This window comes from Apodemus sylvaticus, chromosome 10, assembly GCF_947179515.1.
Source record: "Apodemus sylvaticus chromosome 10, mApoSyl1.1, whole genome shotgun sequence".
NCBI classification, from domain to species: domain Eukaryota; kingdom Metazoa; phylum Chordata; class Mammalia; order Rodentia; family Muridae; genus Apodemus; species Apodemus sylvaticus.
Window position 1 is genome coordinate 98621761 of NC_067481.1, and position 21470 is coordinate 98643230.

General features: G+C 45.8%; 2 protein-coding genes across 2 annotated transcripts; both read left to right on the forward strand.

The window, feature by feature from the left end:
* Positions 1–230: 230 nt before the first annotated feature.
* LOC127693786 (olfactory receptor 15) lies at positions 231–1169 on the forward strand. Its single transcript, XM_052194921.1, has one exon. It carries the CDS (start codon positions 231–233, stop codon positions 1167–1169), a length of 939 nt encoding a protein of 312 aa, XP_052050881.1.
* A 7368-nt stretch (positions 1170–8537) lies between these two features.
* Znf174 (zinc finger protein 174) lies at positions 8538–20838 on the forward strand. The gene is made up of 3 exons (XM_052194920.1): positions 8538–9589; positions 10428–10647; positions 15990–20838. Exons 1-3 carry the CDS (start codon positions 9188–9190, stop codon positions 16595–16597), a joined length of 1230 nt encoding a protein of 409 aa, XP_052050880.1. The 5' UTR covers positions 8538–9187; the 3' UTR covers positions 16598–20838.
* Positions 20839–21470: the final 632 nt, after the last annotated feature.

Consider the following 21470-nt stretch of genomic DNA (forward strand, 5'->3'; position numbering starts at 1 on the left):
TTTTTCTGTCCTCATAAGACACTCCCTTCGTCTCTGTGCTAGGTCCCTTTTGGCATCCCAGCTCAGACGACTACGAGGGATTGCGTGAAAATCTTTGTGGCCAGGAAAGGGTGGATTGGTCTTTAACGGCGGAGCCTGAAGACGATCCTGGATGCAGGTTTAGTAATAGCCACCTCTTCCCTTGCCAGCCCGGAAGTTTTCCAGAGCAGACTTCAGTGACACGCAGGGTGATGGGGGTGGACAGCAACGGCTCCTCTGGGAGCTTTACTCTGATGGGTGTCTCTGACCATCCCCAGCTGGAGATGATCTTTTTTGCAGTCATTCTGGCCTCTTACTTGTTGACACTGGTTGGGAACTCGACCATCATCCTGCTTTCCCGCCTTGATGCTCGGCTCCACACACCCATGTACTTCTTCCTGAGCAACCTCTCTTCCCTGGACCTCGCCTTTACTACCAGTTCAGTCCCTCAAATGCTGAAAAACTTATGGGGGCCAGACAAGACAATCAGCTATGGAGGCTGTGTCACTCAACTGTATGTTTTCCTGTGGCTGGGGGCTACTGAGTGCATACTGCTCGTGGTGATGGCATTTGACCGGTATGTGGCAGTCTGTCGGCCCCTGCACTACACGACCATCATGAATCCTCGGCTCTGCTGGGTGCTGGCTGCTATTAGCTGGTTGGGTGGCTTAGGCAACTCGGTGATTCAGTCAACATTCACTCTGCAGCTCCCGTTTTGCGGACACCGGAAGGTGGACAACTTCCTGTGTGAGGTGCCCGCCATGATTAAATTGGCCTGTGGAGACACAAGTCTCAATGAGGCCGTGCTCAATGGCGTTTGTACCTTCTTCACTGCGGTCCCACTAACCATCATCCTGGTCTCTTACTGCTTCATTGCTCAGGCAGTGATGAAGATCCGCTCTGTGGAGGGACGGCGGAAGGCCTTCAATACATGCGTCTCCCACTTGGTGGTAGTATTTCTCTTCTATGGTTCTGCTATCTATGGGTATCTGCTTCCATCTAAGAGCAGTAATCAGAACCAAGGAAAATTCATTTCTCTCTTCTACTCTGTGGTCACACCCATGGTGAATCCGCTCATCTATACGCTAAGGAACAAAGAAGTGAAGGGGGCTCTGGGAAGATTGCTGGGGAAAGGAAGGGGAGCCAGCTGAGGAAAGTGCACTCGTCTTCCCTCCTGCCTGCCTCTCTGACTTGCATTCTGTTTTCTTATGAGAAGTTCTGTCCTCAGTAAAGCCAAGGCATGTCCCTGACAATTCTACACATTTGGAAGATGGTTAATGTTACTTGAAACATTATTTGTTTAGTTTCCAGAAATACTACTGTGAGCCACAGATAACAGGACAGACATGCATCATTGTAGGTCCAGAGACTGTTGACCCAGCACGGATCCATCTCACTGTCCCTAACTCTGATGATGCCCGTGCTATGTATTATAACATAATTCTGCTGAAATGTTTTTGCTTTCAAAAGAAAGAAATGTGAAGTTTCTTGTATAATTTTGCTATAATTCCATGAATTCACACCATGTGTTATCAACTTCAGGTGAAAATAGAATTCGTCTTGGCATCTTAGCCATCCATCGTTGTGGTCCAGATCTCTGTATCTTCTCAATACTACAGGCTATTCGTGATCCCCATCTCCCTCTCACCTGATCACTCTTTTCTGTATGTCTGCATTCAAATGTACCTTCTACCCGGTGTGATAATTAATTAATAAGAAAAGCTAGGCAAGGCCATTTGCCTTTCAATGCTAGCCCAAAATGTCTCCATCTGGCTTTATTTAAATCATTGCAGCTAACAGCCAGAGCCATCAGGTTTGCTATCAGTCAGTAGGTTGTGGAATGGTTCCTTCAGCAAGTTTAGGAGGTTAGTCTGTTCGTTACACATGTTCTCTGGCTCAAGTTTTAATCTTCCAGCACCACTATCCCAGAAACCCAGCAATTGGTTTAGGACAAAACTTATCTCAAGAAACTTGTGCATTGGAACCTTAACACCTATATTGTAGTACAAGCAATTTAAGCTTATCCATGACTAGCTTACAAATAAATGAGACTCGGACTATGGTTTTTTTTTAAATCTATTCTCCTAACTGCTGGCTTGGCTACTCTCCAGGAGTGTACCCCAAATACTTGCTGTTTCTCCTGGCCATGTATATGCTCATGATCCATCTCCCCTCATGGTGGCTTCCTCCTCTGTCCCTGTCTTAGTATATACTTCAATTCTACTTATAATCTCTTGTAAATTTTCTTCTAAGACTTCTCTCCAATTTTAATTATTTTCCCTTTCTTGTATCTTCTTGTATTTTACTACATTAGCTTAAATGACTCTGCTCATTGCTAGAATGGTGAAAAAAGAAAGAAAGAACCACACACACACACACACACACACACACACTCCTCTGTCACCACAATTCATATACCCAGACAGAAGCCACATTAATATGAGACAAATAGCAGCTACATTATTAGAAAAAAAGAAAATCAACGGGTTTTAGAAGTAGTTTCAAAGGATATTTAGCTTTGTTTCCATATCTGTTATTTTATTTGCATGCCTGTTACAAAGTATATGCTCAGTAAGTGCTAGTGAATGAAACATTATTAAGTGTCACCTTATGGTAAGAACTAAACGTTCCATGCAAACCATTTTCACATTTGCTGGTTTGGGTTATCTTGTCCCTTGGATAGAATGGAGCAAACACTGATACATTTTCCCTTCCAATTTTTCATAATTCTCCTTTAAAAGCTAACAATATTATTCCTAGCCTGAATTTGTTTCTCCAGTTCAGATCAAAGTCACAGCTTAGTTTTCCAATCGTGTCCACAGCAACAGTCTCCAGGATGAGCCAACTGATATTATCTCGGCGATCTCATCAAAGTATATCATCTTGGAGGCACAAGATACCAGTCAGCACACTCAGCTCAGCTCAGGTTCTCAGAGCAAAGCTTGGGGACCAAAGCTCCTACAGCTAATCTGGAAGCTCCGTGGCCACTCCGTGGGAGTCATAATTACAAGGAGACATGGCACTCATGACCTCCGCTCAATTCATTTGAGTTTTGAAATAACTACAAGAAATGCGGGGAGAAATAGAATCATTCTTTACACATTTTAGAGTTCTGCAGAACTTCCTTCTGGAAAGTAAGGGACACTTTAAAATGGACTAGGAATTAGGGGAATGGAAAGTCACGGGGGATGGGAGAAAAACTTCACTGGTTATAAGGAAAAGTAAGGGCATCACGGGCCTCTGCTGCAGAGTCCCTAATAATCTTGTACTTTTTGCCGTTTTGAGACGGGGTTCTCACGCTGTAGGTCAGGCTGGCTTTCAATCAGCTCATGGCAATCCTCCTGCCTGAGACTTCAAAGTACAGGGATTAGAAGTTTTCCCTTTAAAAACTGAGGGATGAATATGATCACGTTTTGATGTCCACAGTATGAAATTATCAACAGTGGCGGCTGGAGAGCTAGGAAGGGCTCTTCCAGAGGTCCCAGGTTTGATTCCCAGCACCCACATGGTAGATCACAACTGCCTTTAACTCCAGTCCTAGGGGATACAATGCCTTCTTCTGGCCTCCAAAGGCACCAGGCACGAATGTGGCACACAGACATACATGCAGACAAAACACCCAAATACATAAAAAGGTAATTAATTCAATTTAAAAATTCTCAAGAAAAATTATAAAAAAATAAAATGACTGGAGCTGGGAGGTACAAGTCAGTGAGTGAAATATCAGCTGCTTGGTTGGAGTGATGAGGCTCTCCATTCAGTCTCTACTATTGCAATAAATGAGAAAATAAATAGATAGATAAATCTGTAGGTGTCTTCAGGGCTAGAGTGTTTGATTGACAACCATCAGAGAGCTCCAACACAGCCTCAGTGGATTCCTGTCTGGAAAAGACCCCAGCGACTGCCAGGTAGGGGTGAGTTGGGAGGGGGCTGCAAACATTAATCCAGCAGACCCTGAAGGTCTTGCAGCAGCTGCAACCCTGGCACCCTTCTCTTCACAGAAAGTGAGGCACCCTACATTAGCATCTCAGGAACAGCCCTGACTGAAGCGGAGGACTCAGGGCAAAGCGGCAGTTGTCTGTGGTGGTAACAGCTGGGTGCTCTCTGGGCTGGAATGAAAGTCTTCTCTGGGCATCTGAACCTCAACTGACGTTTCCATGGACTAGCCAAGAGGATCTGGAGGTTTCCAGGCACCTGTGAGCTGCTGTCAGGACAGTCGTGGCTATTGTGTTGACAATTGGAAGGGGTAGCTGTTTGATTGGCAGCTGCCTGGCCATTTAATTTCATGAGGTTCGATTTGTCAACAATGTATTTCCTGAGCAACTGGAGCATTCCCAGAAAGCACCTTACCTGGGCTCACAGTTCGGGCTGTTTCCTTTCCTGTTCCTCTAGCATTTTCAATTTCCATTCTTATGATAGGGGCTTTGGTCCATTTGGAGTTGATGTTTTTCTGCAAGGTGGGAAGGATCCACTCTTCTGCTACACCTGAATGTAGGATTTACTTAGCAAGCGGCAGAGACCATTTTTAAGTAAGTGGATAAGTCAGAAGTAGACTTTAAGGTTGTCTAGAAATACACCCAGTCACGTTGCTCCTTGGAAAAAGATCATAAAGTATAGGAACATGGAACTTAGTACTAGTCGTACAATGGGGTATTTTGTGAGGACAGGTAAGTTCAGACTGAATAGGACCCAGCTACAGATATAAGGCTTTCTCCTAGGGTAATTAGACATTTAATAACTAGATAGAGTGGTCATACAACATTGTAAAAACACTATAATTAAAAAACAAAAAAAGAAGAAGAGTGTCTCACTAGCTCACTTTGAAAATCCAAAACAACAACAACAACAACAACAACAACAACAACAAACCAAAAAACACCATAATTATCCAGGCAGTGGTGGTGCACATCTCTAATCCCAGCATTTGGGAGGCAGAGGCAGGTGAATTTCTGAGTTTGAGGCCAGACTGGTCTACAGAGTGAGTTCCAGGACAGTCAGGACTATACAGAGAAACCCTGTCTTGAAAAAAAAAACACCATAATTGCTCACTCTCTATCGGTTAACTTTATGTTATGTTAATTTTACCTACTATGTGTTTCTATTTATTTATACTTTTATAGCCCAAAGATCACCTGTTCGGGTCATTTCTCAGATGTTCCCTTTGTGTCACCCCCCTCCCCCCCAACACCCCTTGTGATCTTGCGTTGCTCCCTCCCCCGACCCCACCCCCTCTCTCACTCCTGGTGCTGGAGGAAAAGCCAAGGATTGTTTGTAAACACTCTCTTAGCAGACATATTGAGTTTTCGTTTGTTACCAGAACCGCATGGAGAGGGGTTCTGAGAGACAGTGTCTGGGAGTGGGGAAAAGAACAACTCAAAGTCAAATCGTGGATCCAAGCTAACGACCTGTGTTCTACTTGCTATTCTAAGAGATCTCTCTGTCCATGTCCTGCTTGTGCTCCTGTCTGCCTGTCTGTCCATCTGTCCGTCTGTCTGTCTGTCTGTCTGTCTGACTGTCAGTTCTTCAAATAGTTTGTGGGGCAGTGGACCATGCCAGAAACCCCAGTACCCTCATACCTGAGGACGGTGGGTGTTTCACCTACTCCCGACCAGATTCCCGACCTGGAACAAGGGAGCACAACTCCCCACATAAACAACGTGAATGCTAGTCACCTAGCACACAGCATGGAGTTCTCCATGCTAACGAGATATCTAGGTCCCTGAGGGTCTAGCCAATAAGCTTCTGTTTCCAGACATTCCTTCCTGCAAAAAGGTATTTAATCTCTGGTCCACCCTGAGGAAGGGGTATGCACCTATTCTCCACGACGAACAATCAATAAACAATTTGGAATCAGGCACTGTCTCTCTCATCAAGAACTGCTGTGGGGAAAGCCTTCCTCGGATAGAGCTGTGCCTCCCTCCCTGGACGGACATTCTCCCTGGACAGACATTCGCCCTGGACGGACATTCTCCCTGGACGGACATTCTCCCTGGTCGCTCACTGCTAAGCAAAGCCAGAATGCCCCACCTCTTCTCCCAGGGCGCATCCTAGTGGCCCCATGTGACCCACTTTGTTCTGACACCAGTGACTGGACACCAGGGAGTTCTGGAACCCCTGCCTCCTCGGTCTCAGCCTGCCTCATTTCTCACCCAAGCTGGGGTCCCCCATCTTAGGCTGCATTCTTTTAGCCCTGAATGGTGTATCAGTGCTTCCAGCAAGCCCAACCCTGATGGGGCATAGGGTGAAGTGCAGCCTGGCGCCCCATGTTTTGTCTGCCCTAGCGGGGTTCACACACCTGGGGGGGGGTTCACACACCCCGGCGGGGAGACTGAATGCAGAACCTTAGCAGTTCTCTCTTTTTATCCTAAAAAAGTTGGGGTTTTTGTTGTTGTTGTTGTTTTGGTTTTTTGTTTGTTTTTTTTTCGAGACAGGGTTTCTCTGTACAGCCTTGGGTGTTCTGGAACTCACTCTGTAGACCAGGCTGGCCTCGAACTCAGAAGTCTGCCTGCCTCTGCCTTCCAAGTGCTGGGATTAAAGGCGTGTGCCACCACCGCCCAGCTGCCTTGTGATTCGTAAGAGACAGCAAGTATACATTTTTTTTTTACAGTGCAAAAGAATTCAGAGATCTGTCTGCTTTTGGTAAGCACTAACCATAAACTAGGGGCAGGTGCCATGCCACTCTGTACCCACCAGGGCCACGCCAGGCTCCGCAGTTTGTTACTTGCCTTTAAAACTTTTGTTTTTCTCAAGACAGTGTCTTACTATGTAGCCTTGGCTGTTCTAGGACTCACTATGTAGACTAGGCTGGCCTTGAACTCACAGAGATCAGCCTGCCTCTGTCTCCTGAGTGTGCTGGGATTAAAGACATACACAACTATGCCTGGCTGCTTTTTAAACTTTTTAAAGATCTATTTATTATTTTTAATTATATGGGCAGTGGAGGCCAGAGGTGTTGGAGGCCCTGAATTTGGAGTTATATATGGTTGTGAGCTGTCAGACACAGTGCTTGGAATACAACTCAAATCCTCTAGAAGAGCAGCAAGTGGCCACCTCCAGGCCCCTTGGGGTTTTGTTTGTTTTTTCTTTTTTCCACCTTGCTATTTTGAGGCAGAATCTCTCATTGGCCTAGAACTTAGCACCGAGGCTAGGGTAGGTGGGCAGGGAGTTCCAGTGACCCACCCACTCTCCCTCCACTGGGATTGCGAGAGCTCATCGCCACATCGGGGTTCTTGGCACGGGTCTCCAGGCTTGTGTGGCAAGCACTCAGTTGATAAATGGAGCTATCTCTCAGCCTCAAGAAAAAAAATTAAAAGTTTTCTAGAGCATACTTGCACATGCCTGTCATCCAGCACCGGGAAGCAGAGACTGAAGGATTATACACCGGGCTACACTGTGAGAAATCTCAGAACAACAAAAAGAGTATATGTAACGAGTGAAAGTAAAAGAAGCTGGAGAGATGGTTCACTGTAGAGAGCTGCTCTTCCAGAGGGTCTGGGTTTGATTCCAGCACCCACGTGACAGCTCACAGCTCTCCAGTTTCAGGGCATCCCAGCATTGTCTTCTGACTTCCATGGACACCAGGCATGCGTGTGGCAGACATAAAGGCAAAACACCATACACCTAAAAATAAATTTAAAACAAATGAGAGCTGTGAGGGAAAGGCAAAAAACATAGAAGAAATGATTTTTGGACATGTTAAGCTGTTAGTATGTGGGGAGACGGTCTAAGGTCTTCAAGCATACCAAGAAGTGTACAAAAAAGTTAAGGTTGATCTTCAATAATAGAAGTTGTAGTCGCCCTACACTTTCTCTCATATCCTGTACCTTGTGAGACTCAAGAAAATCTAATAGATGTGCTCCTGGTTTAATAACTCCCACACTGACCTCGTATGTTCCATTCATCACTGAATTATTGCTTCATTGATTGTGAAGACAGGGACTGATCTCTCGCCATTGCACATCGTAGATGGTACCAGGTTGTCAGTCTTTACCTCAGACTCTGAAGATAGTCCTTGCAGTGGACAGACTACCTTGTTTCCTACTTATTAGCATTCGTTGAGTCATTTGCGAAGGTTAGACCATGCAGAATAAGAAAAACCCTAGAGGCGAGGTCAGAGAAAGTTAAAATCCTGCTGTGGAGAATGGGTTTCAGCGGGTTCGTCCAACCCCTGGGTCCTGCTTCAAATACACCACAGACTTGTCCTAAGAGGGAGGGCCTGCCGGCCAATGTGAGACCTGACCTGAAGCTCTCCATGTGGAGGACTCTCGAGCCTCGCACTTTCTGCTCCGACAAATTCCTTCAACCAACCAAGTGATGGCTTAGGCAGTACATTGCGAACGCTCCCGGACTAGCCACCGGACTACGACTCCCAAGAGGCACTGCGACTGATTGATAGATCAAACAGCCAATAAAAGATTACCGATATCCCGGAGACCCAGTCCTGTCGAGGGGAGGCGGGCCTTCCGTGGATAGCTCTGGAGCCAGTGGGCGTCTCCGCGGCCCGACTCCGGCCCCGCCCCTAGACTGTGCGCTAGGGTTCCCGGTGTCCAGTCTCTGGAAAGGTGGGTCACCTGCAAGCAGGCGGGCGCTGGCTTCTGAGCTGCCTCAGAACGTGGTGTCGCAGGTGGCTACTGGAGCTGACATCCAACACTGCGGTGGAGCTGCGTGTCCCCTTGCCGCAGCCTCACGAGGCCGAGCTGTCTGGGCCGTGGAGCCGCACTCCCTGTCCTTAACCACGCTGTGGCCTTGGCTCTGCTTCGCTCAGAGGTACTGGATCAGGTCCGTGTCTGCCAGATGCCAGGGATGCCAGGGAGTCGGTGCGAGCTACCCGCAAGATAGCGTAAACTTTCCCTGGGGATTCCTCTACCAGCCCGTTAGATCGCGTTGTGAATTTCGCCAGACACCAAAATAAAATACTCCCTCCAGTGCCCTTCTGAGATATTATGACTTTTCTCCTTAAAAACTGACGAAAAGACCAGGAACTATTTTGTTTTTAGAGTCTGGGATAAAGACTAGCAAACGAGAAAGCTATGTCTTTGCCGTTTTCTCTAACACTTCTAGAGGAGCTTCGTTCCTAACATTTTTCTAGCCATCAGATTTCTCCAGAGCAATGACCCAGAAGACGTAATCAGTTTTCGATTTGAGTGACATTGTTCCCAGAGCCCCCAAAATGGCAGCTAAAATGGAGATAACTTTGAGTGCCCACTCTGAGGATTCTGACAAGCAAGAGAGACACATAATAATGAAGCTGGAAGAAAAACGTGGCCCCCCTCAGCAAAAAACCAACCCGGATCCGGAGCTGTGCCGCCAGAGCTTCAGACACTTTTGTTATCAAGAAGTGTCTGGGCCCCAGGAAGCGCTCTCCTGCCTTCAGCAGCTCTGCAGACAGTGGCTGCAGCCTGAACTACACACTAAAGAGCAGATTTTGGAGCTCCTAGTGATGGAGCAGTTTTTGGTCATCCTACCTCCAGAGATCCAGGCACAGGTCTGGCATCGGTATCCAAAGAGCAGCAGGGAGATTGTGACTCTGGTGGAAGATTTACACAGAGCATCCAAAAAACCAAAGCAGTGGGTAAGGAGAGCCCCTTTTCTGTGGGACCTATGTCTTTGTTGTCTTTCGAGGTAGAGAGTCCAAAGGAATGGATGGTTTCAAAAGTTGCTTGCAGGCTGGAGGAACTCCCTTTATCCCCACCCCCAAAGTCATAACAGGGTTTCAGAAAACTGAGCCACTGGCACTCAGCAAGGAGGCAGAGGACTATGCTGTTCCCTCATAGACCCCAGAAACCTTAAAAGTGTACTTTTAAGGAATCTCTACTGTCAGGTCTTCCCTGACCCCCCACATCTTGAAGCTTTGCTACAATCAGAATTCTTAGCTAACAGGTCTAGCCTGTTCCATAGGAAACTAATTTTGTGAAGCCCTGTGGACTTTGTTCCAGTGAAGTGTCTTGGGTATTGCCTTTGAATGGGGAAGTCTCAGCTCAGTTCTGTGTCGCTGTCTGTCCAGTCGTCTTGCCCCACTCCTTCCCTCTCCCCCAGTGAAAGCCCAGCTGGAGCCGCTAAGGGAAGCTAGTGACAGGAAACCTCACCAAGTTGAAATGGTTTTCAGTGGCCCCTTACCATACTGGTTCCATTTCGGGGAACATTGTTCATGATGATGCTGGTATTTTGGCCAGCTCTCTTTTGATGATCTTGCTCCAAGCTGTGGGCACTCCCTAGAAGGTTGGCTGATTGTGAGGCAACCTCATTGTTTTTGCTCCGCACATCTTCCCTTCACCTCCTTTTGGTGGTCTCTATGGAATTTGGACTCTAGTCATTACCAGGTCTTCCCAGGGCAAAGGGGTCACTCTATGGTGGCATGCTGCTCTCTGTCCGTCGAGGAATGGAGAATTAATGGGTAGCCCTTTTCCTAGGTGACTGTCTGCATGCAAGGGCAAAAGGTGCTTCTGGAGACAACAGGAGCTCAGCTTGTAGAACAAGAACTTCTAGACGCTCAACCCCAAACTCCTAGCAGAGATGTTCAGGAGAACTCTCTGGAAGAGCCCTCCTGGCAAGAATCTCATGAGCAGCTGAGTCCCCACCATTGGGAGAAGTCTCTCCTCCAGAAGCCAGTCCTCAGATTGACTGAGACAGGTAACCACTCTGACCCTTGCCTCTCCCACCAGCCCTTTCCCATCACAGCCTCTTACAGTTCTGCAAATGCAGTTGTGTTGCGTATACCCCTTTAAAATCTATTATTTGTGTGTTTGTGTGTGTGTGTGTGGGGGGGGGGGGGAGTGCCACAGTGCACGTATGGAGGTCAAAGGACAACTTTATGGAATCCTTTCTTTCCTTTATTTGATTGTAGAGATCAGAGTCTGGTCTCTGGCTGGGAGTAGCCACAGCCTTTACTTTATATTAACCCATTTTCCTGGCCTTGTAAAATTACATATGATAATTGATTTTTTTTTTTTTGAGACTGTATCTCACTATGCAGCTCAGGCTGGTCTGGAATTCATTATGTAGACCAGGCTGGCCTTGAATTCACAGAGATCCACTTGCCTCTGCTTCCCAAGTGCGGGATTAAAGGCTTGCGTTACCATAGCCAGCCTGTTTGTTTTCTGCTTGCTTGCTTGCTTGTTTGTTGAAGAATTACTGGATTCTTTCGTCTGTAAGTGGCTGCACTGTCTGAGGGTCCTGTCCACAAAGCAGAGGGTGCTGGCTTGTCCATATCCTCGACAGCACTTCCTCCTGGCTGTTTTATTATGATGTAATATCCCTTGAGGTGTGATTTTCATTTCCCTAATGAGTTATGTTTGGCATTATTTCATATGTTTATTAAATTATATATCCTGGCCAGTGAGGTGGCTCTGTGGGTAAAGGCACATGCCACCAAGCTTGAAACCCGACTCCAATCCCTAGGACCCACACGACGGAAGGAGAGAATCACTCCTGTAAGGTGTGTCCTCTGACCTTCACACACGCTTTGTCATACAGTCATCTCCTAACACACACACACACAAAATCATACAATCATCCATAACACACATACACAGTCTTAAAAACAACTATCCTTAACACGAGTGCATGCGTGTGTGCACGTGTACACACACACACACACACACACACACACACACACACACACACACACACGTTACCAACCGCGTGGGTCTGCTGCGGGAGTAACCAGGTTCTTTGGTCCAGGAAGACACAGGTCTGGTGGAAACATGGCAAACTGACATGACCACAGAGGTGGTTGGAAATCTGAGTGTATTTCTCAGGTATCTCTCAAAGTCCAGTCAAGTTAACATCTCAAATTAAGCATCATATACATCTGTAAAAGGCTAGCTAGGCTTTCTTGGGTAATGTAGGGTGTTTACCCAAAGTCCAGGGCCCATGTGGCTAAACTGCTTCTTCATCTTGGTCTCGATGTCATGCCGGCCCGGGAGCTGAAGAAGGATGGTTCCCGTGCCTAGCCTCCTGGCGAAAATGGCGGCATTGTAGAACGTGAGAAGCTGTTTTGCTCGTGCTCTCTTTTAAGAGTCCTTTTGCCTAGTCTGCCTGTTGCATTCTTCTCTGTGCCATGCTTGGGGCCATCGTGGGCCCTGGGCAATCAGCTCTAATGATTAGCTCTGGTAGTAGTCTCTAGCCTCTAGCCTGGTAAAGCTAACTGGCTGCAGCTTGATGAATTAACTAACTTATTCCTCCTCCGAGTGTCTCTCTCTCAGGTAGAGAGAATCTACTGCCTCTCCGTAAATCAAAAGTATCTACTGTCTCTCTGTCTGCTTCTCTCTGCCTCTAAGTCTAAAAAATGAGTCTTCCTGAGTATTGAGTATAAACTGTATCCTGAATCACACCTGGATAAGCCTAGGAAGGCTGCTTTTGTCAAGATCTCCCTGCATGAGGCCTGTAATAAAAGGCAGGTCCTCACAAACATTCCTTGCTATTCAAGTGGGCCTGAGATAGCCAGTCTGCAAGCAAAATCAAGAGTCAACAGGCAGAACTAGATTAAATTGTGGGGGAAGGTGGCTAGGGAGCCGACTCAAATGTAAATTCTTTCTTCCTTGCCCAATACTCATCTGTATGGCAGGGACCTCCTAAGATTTTTCAGATGTAAATATCCTTAGTCTGGGCTATAGTTTGGAATGTCACCTGCCCTGAAAGGCAGTGACTTAGGACTAGTGACTGGAATTTCTGGAATGCCTTTTCTACCATAATAACATAAATGGTTGAAGCAAAGCAGAATTTTTTGCTATAAGATGGATTCTTATATATCTATATTTGCTTGGTTAATACCATGTCTCCGCCATCAGAATTGCCAATTGAGATTCTTAGCTTCTAAATGTATGGGGAGGTCCGTCATTCCCAGGAGACATTTTTTTCGCCTCTGTCTGTAAAATATCATGTCTACAGATTTCACCGCGGGGGGGGGGGGGGGGCGCACACACACACACACACACACACACACACACAGTAAATATAGTAAGACACTGTGAAAAGGAAATGTATCTTGTCTTTGTTTATTGGGTCTCATGTAGCCTAGGCTGGCTTCAAAGCCACTACAGAGCTAAGGGAGAACTTGAGCACTGGCTCCTGCAGCCTTCCTTCTAGATCCTGTGACGAGAGGCTTTTGCCGTCACTCCAGTTTATAGACAATTTCTAGTCATATACTTTGGCTGTTTTTAACTTGGGAGATTTGTATTTGTATTGTTCAGATTTAAGAGTTAAAAAGGTGTTCTGGATCCTAGACCTCAGAGATGATAATTCCTGGATTTTTTTTCTCTCATTCTGTGAATCATCTTTAGTTTTTTGATGGTATTCCATGAAGCACATTTTTTTTTTATATTTTTAAAATATTTTGTACTAAATTTTATTTTCTGTGTACCTGTATGTGTGGCCATACAAATTACATGTGCATATGTGGAAGTCAGATACAGTTCTCTTTTTCCACTACATGGGTCCCGGGGGGTCAAATCATGTCATCAGGCTTGGCCAGGGGGTGTCTTTGCCCTCCAAACCACCTCACCAGCCCAGGGTTTTCACATTGATAGTCTCTGAGTTTTTTCTTTGCTTTGGCTTTTGGAGTCCTAGCTAAAATTTCAGGGTCACAGCCATGTTCTTGAAAGAGATGTTTAGTTCTTCCATTCATATGGAGTTAGTCTTTTTGGTATGTGATAATTTTGTGTGTGTTACTAAGGTTACAATAACAAAAGCCCCTTAGACTGCGCAACAAGTTTATTGTTCACAGTTTCAAAAATTAAGCCCAAGGTCTGCTGGGGAGTTGGCTTAGTGGGTAAAAGTGTTTGCTGAGTTCAAATCCCTAGAAGCCACACACACACACACACACACACACACAGACACATTGTGTGCTTCCACAATACCAGTGCTGGGGGTGGAGATGGGGGTAAGAGACAGAAGGATTTAGCTCAGGGTCAATGAGAGAGAGAGAATAAAGCAGAGTGACAGGACATTTGACATCTATTTCTGGCCTCTTGTACTTTAAAGTGGCACACTCAAGCAAATATACTGTACTTCCACACTGTAACACACACACACACACACACACACACACACACACACACATGCACCATACTTCCACACTGCAGCATACACACAGACAGAAATCCAAAGCTGGTGCCACCAGGTGCAGTGTCTGAGAGCCATACCCACCAGGTGCAGTGTCTGAGAGCCACACCCACCAGGTGCAGTGTCTGAGAGCCACACCCACCAGGTGCAGCGTCTGAGAGCCACACCTTAGCACCGGCCATGTGGCCCATGTGGCTGAAAAGAAACCCAGCAAACAATGAAAAGAGGCTTTTCGTCTTTTTGGCAGGACACTAATTCTACTCATGAGGCCTCCATCTTTATGAGCCGGTCACCTCCAGATATTTCTGCACTGGGATTGGCAACACATAAATTTAGGTAGATGTTCGGTCAGAATGGGATTCTTTGAAGGCTGTGGACAACCCAGTGGTTCTGGAACCACGTGCCAGAAAATGATTCCTTTTCTATTTGAATGGTTCTTGAGATCCTTGATGAGGGCAGGCGTGGTGATGGATGCCTGGGATCTCAGCACTGGGTGGTGGAGGCAGTAGGTCAGGCGCTTACCATCATCTTCACTTATATAGTGAATTTGAGACCATCCTGGGTCATGTGAGACCGTGTCTCAGAAAGTGAACGGAGCAAAATCTTGATGAAATCACTTGCCAATAACTGTCTGAGCTCCTCATTACACGTAAAGTGAATTAAAATCCAACATTCAGTTCCTCAGCTGCACTAGGCGTGTCGAATGCTCAGCAGTCACTCTGTCTCTGGATGCCACGATGAGTGTGTATTCAGCACATGAGAATAAACTTTTCCTGATTCTCCGTTTCCCTGGCCTAGTCTAGCTTAGACCCATCTTGACCCTCAGTCCTGTCAGAAGGTGGACAGTTTCTTTAACTAGGATACACATCTAATCTGTTTTCCATTTTCTAAATTCTTAGGCTGTCTACAGTGTAATGTCCTTGGATTTATCATCCTTTGAAGTGAAGGAGGCTATCTGCCTTTGTCCGTGTAAGGAAGGGACATTTACTCAAGGTGTAGTCATATGTGTTGTGGTCCCAGCTACTTGGAGCATCACTTAGGCCCTAGAGTTTGAAGTCAACCTGGGTGATATGATTGACCCTGTCAATAAATAATAACCCTTCAATTGTTATCCTTCTTCGTTGGTTGTTGGTACTTAGTTCTGATTTTTTTCTATTCTGTTTTCCCATACCTTTTTTTAAAAAAAGATTTATTTTTATTTATATGAGTACACTGTGGCTAGCTGTTTTCAGACACACCAGAAAAGGGCATCAGAGCTGGGCAGTGGTGGTATACGCCTGTAATCCCAGCACTCAGGAGGCAGAGGCAGGCGCATTTCTGAGTTCGAGGCCAGCCTGGTCTACAGAGTGAGTTCCAGGACAGCTAAGGGCTATACAGAGAAACCCTGTCTCAAAAAACCAAAAGAAAAAAAAAAGAAAGAAAGAAAGAAAGAAAGAAAGAAAGAAAGAAAGAAAGAAAGAAAGAAAGAAAGAAAGAAAGAAAGAAAGAAAGGGCACCAGATCCCATTATAGATGGTTGTGAGCCACCATGTGGTTGCTGGGAATTGAACTCAGGACCTCTGGAAGAGCAGTCAGTGCTCTAAACCACTGAGCCATCTCTCCAGCCCCTTTATACCCTTTCTTAAAGACTGGAAGGACAGAAGGAGAATTTGGTTCCTAGCGTTACTATAAATTAGGAACACTCCAGGAACTAGTAACTGTGCAGATTCTCAGGCCTAAGCCTTAAAGATTCTGGCTCATCCACGGCAAGGGTGAGGAACCCCTGTTGATGGGTCCAGAGGAGGCTAATGCACGCGTGGCACCAGCAGAAGCTGCCTACCCTCTGACAAACCTAACAGCACATTTAAATTTCTTTTCCTGGAGTTCTTTCTCCTAGGTGCAGAAAACAAAACATATTATTTCTAATTATAGAGTCCTCCAGAATGCGTGCCCACAAGGAAACTCCGCAGCAGGAGGGGACAAGAGGAGCAAAAGCATGCACGGTCTTACGTGGAAGACCTAAAGGGGGTACCCTGCACAGAGGGGTGCACCCTGACCCACGAGGGGTGACCGCAAGTGACGCCAGATTGCTGCAGTGGCCGGTCACACCCACACAGTCTCCGAAGTCTCTTGCCCACTACCAGAGACATTGCAGAGAGCTGGAATACATCAGCAACCCCCTCAGAGGCCACCCGCTGAGAGAGCTAAAGAGAAGCAGAGGGGGCCGAAGCAGCCTGAGCAGCCTTCTGCAGCGGCTCGGCCACCAGGCGGCCCACGCAGCCCAGAAACCCTACAGCTGTGATGACTGCGGGAAAAGCTTCACGTGGAATTCCGAGCTGAAGCGACACAGGAGAGTGCACACCGGGGAGAGGCCCTACATCTGTGGGGAGTGCGGAAACTGCTTTGGGAGGCAGTCAACCCTGAAACTGCACCAGAGAATCCACACTGGGGAGAAACCATACCAGTGCAGCCACTGTGGCAAATGCTTTCGCCAAAGCTCAAACCTCCACCAGCACCACAGGCTCCACCACGGGAACTGAGGCGATGCTGTGTGCTGTAGAGTCCTAGGGAGAGGCTTCTGGTCTCTCCCTTCTCTTACTTGCTTGTAAATCACAGAGTATCTTTGTGACTTACAAACAGAGCAAGTGGGCTTTAGGGGAGTGAGGGGTGAATAATCAACTGGAATTCAGAGCTGGGGGAGGGGGGCTGAGTGTGAGGATGGCCCTCCAGGTGTTGGGGCGCAGAGGGCTCCGCAGAGGGGGAACTAGTGACTGAGCAATGGTCACAATGAGCTGCAAGTGACTTTAATTAATTAATCCTTAATTAAATCTCCTTGTTGCTTTTATCTTCTAAAATACAGTTGTTTTCATGTGTGCACTTGAGCAGTTCCCGAGAATGCCAAGAAAGTGTTCACCAGAGAGTCTTTCTGCAACTAACTTTTTTGGTGGTAGTGGTTTTTAATTATTTATTTTTGAGACCCATCTCTCTACATAGCCCTGGCAGTGCACACACTGCTGGAACTCACTATGTACACCAGGCTGGCCTGGAATTCAGAGACCCCCCCTGCCTCTGCCTCCCAAGTGCTGCTAAAAAGGTGTGTGACCCCACACCCTGCTATAACTTAACAAAGACACATTGAGAATATATATGTATTTATGTGATTAGCACTTTCTAAGTGAGTAGATGGTACTTCTATTTAAATTATATTTGAGGTAACTTTTTATGTCAAAGCACTTTTGGTTTACAAAAGGTGTTCCAATCCTAGCCCGTGATATAAGGGAAATCTACCGGAGAAGTGAGCACTGCCCTGGTGGACAGGGGAGTTCTACCTTTCTTAAGCCATTAGCTTTAAAACTGTGACTAGCGTGTTCACAATGTTTACAACTAGATTATGGGGATGGTTACACAATTAAGTGACTCCAGGAAAATTATTAAAATAGATTAATTTGTGATGGGTAAATTGTACCTCCATAGCCTTTTTTAAATGACAGAATAATATTATTTATATAAAACATTAGAGTTCCAGAACTGGGTCTAGGACACCTTCCCATGCCAAACTCTTGTTTTCTGAAAGCAGAAAGTAGAGCTCACTCAGCAGTCACCCTGGAGTAAGTGTCATCCTCTTCCTCCATTCAGCAGATATGTTAACAGGATGTGGTGACCATTCTTCTGAAGGCATCGATATTAAGTCACTGCCTTGATCTTCCATATTCAGTCTGCCTTACCTCTTCCCCAGCCCACATACCATTACTGGCCATAGCCTTTATAGTTTGTGTACACACACACACACACACACACACACATTTTAGGCCACTTCCACTGCTGTAGTAACTTCTTCATCATGTCTGAATTTGTTTTCTACTGGTGCTATGACAATTGAGTGCAAACTTGGTGGCTTAACAGAAAACTTCTCTTATACTGCTGGAAGTTAAAGGTCTGAAATCAGCTTCAGCCAAAAACTCCTTGAGCAGGGTTTTCCCTTTGGAGACTCTGAGAAGTAAATTGGTTTCCTTGACTTTTTCAGCTTCTAGCAGCCCCCCTGCATTCTTGGATTCTTATATCGGGTATAGCAGGATAATCTCCACATCTCAAGATCGTCGGTAATACTCACAAAAGTTCCTTTTGCCATTTATAAGGGAACATCTGCTGGTTCCGAGGATGAGGATTTGAAGGTACGTGGAGGTCCATCATTTGCTCTTGGGTCAACTTGGTCACTAAAAGGGGATCTCCAAAAAGAGACGGAACATAGGATTGTTTGTAAGGGTTGGCATAGGGGCACATGCTGAGTTTGCTACCTGGAATCTTTCACAGTGTGCTTCCTTTCTTCAGATGACACATCAGTAATCATTTAGCATCTTTGGGCACCTGTTCAAACCTTTATGTGACAAACTCCCAATTAACATTTTTCTTTTCCAAGGTGTCAAGGCCATGCTGTTGCCTTGCCCACCTGTCCCCAGCCTAGTTTTCCTTTGCATGAAGCTCACCTCCTGACAACAGATTGCATGAGGGGCCCACTGGCAGTGAGGGTCCGATGGCACAGAAGGCTCTTGGATATTGCATTCAGATGTAGGGGTTCCCTTCACCCATCTCCTTCGCCCATTCCTGCTTCACCAGAGCCTACGCACAGACTCTTGACCTACCTACTTTCCCTGAGGCCAACTTCCCTTTGCTGGACCCCAACATAAGAAAATGGCCTGTCTCCTTTCCCATGCAGTTCTGGCTCCCACCCGTCCCATTGGTTCTGCTCTATTTCCAGGTCCTGCCTAACAAGTACTGGTGTCAACTTTAGGGTGACTCCTACTTTTAATGTCTAATCCCTAAGTTAGCCCCAGGGAGACCCAAGGAGAAGGGAAACATTAATAGGCAGTAGAGGTCTAGACACCAAATTAACATTTTTTCATATCCAGCAGGTAAGTGTAAACCAATCCCACAATACATCTGCCACTCCCAGTAAAATTGGCAGTGACTCCTCACAGTGCAAGAGACTGTTAAGTTTCCCCTCAAACTATTCCCCAAACTAAAATTTCCTTTATTGATTCATTGAAGTATTACACGTACCAGAAAACTTGTGCATTTATATACTGTACGGTTTAGTGGTTACAATACAGCATTTAGAGCTGTGCCTCTGTCACCACAGTATTGTTTTGGGATATTGTCAACGTCACAGAGAAGTGAAGCTTAAGCATTAGAAGTCATTGCCTGCTCCTGTCACAGCTTATGCCTCTGGAGTATACTATCTTCTGTGCACACCGTGTCACTGTCAGTGCTTGTATGAAGGGGCCCTCAGTCCATATACTGGTTGATGGAATTGTGTAATTGCACCATGATTATTGTGAATAGAGTAATGCTGCTATAAATATTATATTCAAGTTTTTATGTTTCGTTCCTCATGGGTGCATGCCTAAAGGTGGAGCAAAGGTCACTGCTAGCTAGGTCATACGATAATTTTGTTTAACTTTTCTAAGAAACATCAAACTGTTTTCCAAAGTGGCTACACTACACTTTACATTTTGGCCAGCAGTGTAGGAGGGTTCCAGTTTCTCCACACCTTCCACATAGTTTATTACTGTCTTGTTACAGATGTTGGCTTTTTGAGGCAGGCTCTCGTGGCTGACATAGAACTCACAATCCTAGCTGATCTAGCTCCTCCTGCCTCCACCTCTCAAGTATCAAGATTACAGGCATGGGTCACCATGTCCAGGTTTCGTGGAATCTGTCTTTGTAATTATTGCTATCCCACTCAGAGTAAAGTGGTCTCTCATGATCTTGATTTTCTTTTCCCTGATGACTAATGGTGTATTTGGTTTTTGTCTTTATATTTGCTTTGAAGAAATGGCTATTTCAAACTCCCCTCCCCTTTGGTATTTTGAGGCAGGATCTTGCTGTATAGCCTAGAACTCACTACATAGATCAGGCTAGCCATGAATTTGTAATACTGTTCCTGCCTCTGCTTGCCAAATTCTTTGATCTTTGTTGTTTTCGAGCAAGAGTCTTGTTCTGTAGCTTAGGCTGGCCAGGCCTGCAGCAATCTTCCTGCCTCAGCTTTGAGACCTGGGCTTACAGACGTGAGCTACCATAACTATCTTTAAGGCCCTTTTAAACGAACTATCGCAGAGCGGTGGTGGCGCACGCCTGTAATCCCAGCACTCTGGGAGGCAGAGGCAGGCAGATTTTGAGTTCGAGGCCAGCCTGGTCTACAGAGTGAGTTCCAGGACAGCCAGGGCTATACAGAGAAACCCTGTCTCAAAAAATACAAATCCAAAAAATCAAAACAAACAAACAAGCAAACCGGACTATCATTTTTATTGCTATGTTGTAAGGATTCTTTAAATATTCTGGGATGGAGTCCTTGAAAACAGTTTCTCCCATTCTTTGAAATACATTCTTGTGTAATTGTTTTTGTTCTTGCAGTGGGGGTTGATACAATCTCCTAACTCAGGCTAGCCTCAAACTTGCAACCCTCCTGTCCTAACTAGAGGAATGCTGGGATAACTGAGTACACCCATGTCCAGTAGTACACCCCTGCAATGGAAACAGATGTCTCTCGTCAAAATACAAGGGACCAAATTCTGTTTCCAAATTGACAGTATAAAGCAGCCTGACATCCCTGTGAATTGATGAAATTAAGGATCCTTGGAGCACAGTTTCTATCAGCTCCTGCAAGCCTGTTGGGTCACATCACCCACAGATTTCCCTATGTCAGTCTTTCCTGGCTCGTGGTTCCTAAGAGAAATTTAAATATCTATTAAAATCGTTCTCTGTTTCGTCTTTGGAATAAACATTCTCCCAGTGAAATAAAGATGGTGTTGATTACTTCATAAGCAACAGATGTTGGTGCTTGACATACAAGACTCTTCTAAGTTGTGGGGACTGAACTCATCTAATGCTCAAGAGACTATTTTTCTATTGTTGTTACTATTTTGGGAAGAAAAACCCCCACAAATGTTCAGAATTCACATACTCTAGGCCACATCACATAGCCAGCCAGACAATTAAGAGTAGATCTGAGTTCAGGTCGTTGTTTCTTAGTTTACTAATTGGATCTTTGGTTGGTATGGGTTGATGGGGTCTCACTGTGTTGCCTAGGCTGGCCCCAAATTTTTGGACTCAAGCAATCCTCCTGAGTTTCTGGGACAACAAAATACTTGACATGGTTAGTTTTATTTTCTTCTTAGATTTATGTCTTACTGTTCTAATGCTATGAGCAGATACCATGACCAAGGCAATTTCAAAAAGAAAGTGCTTAGTTGGGGGTTTGCTTAGAGTTTCCAAGGGTTAGGCCATTTCCATTGTGGTAGGAAGCATGGTGACAGATAGGCAAACATGGTCTGGAGCAGGAGCTGAGAGTTTGCATCTAATCCAAAGGCAGTGGGGGTGGGGGTGGCATTGAGGGGCTGGTGTGGGCTTTTGAAA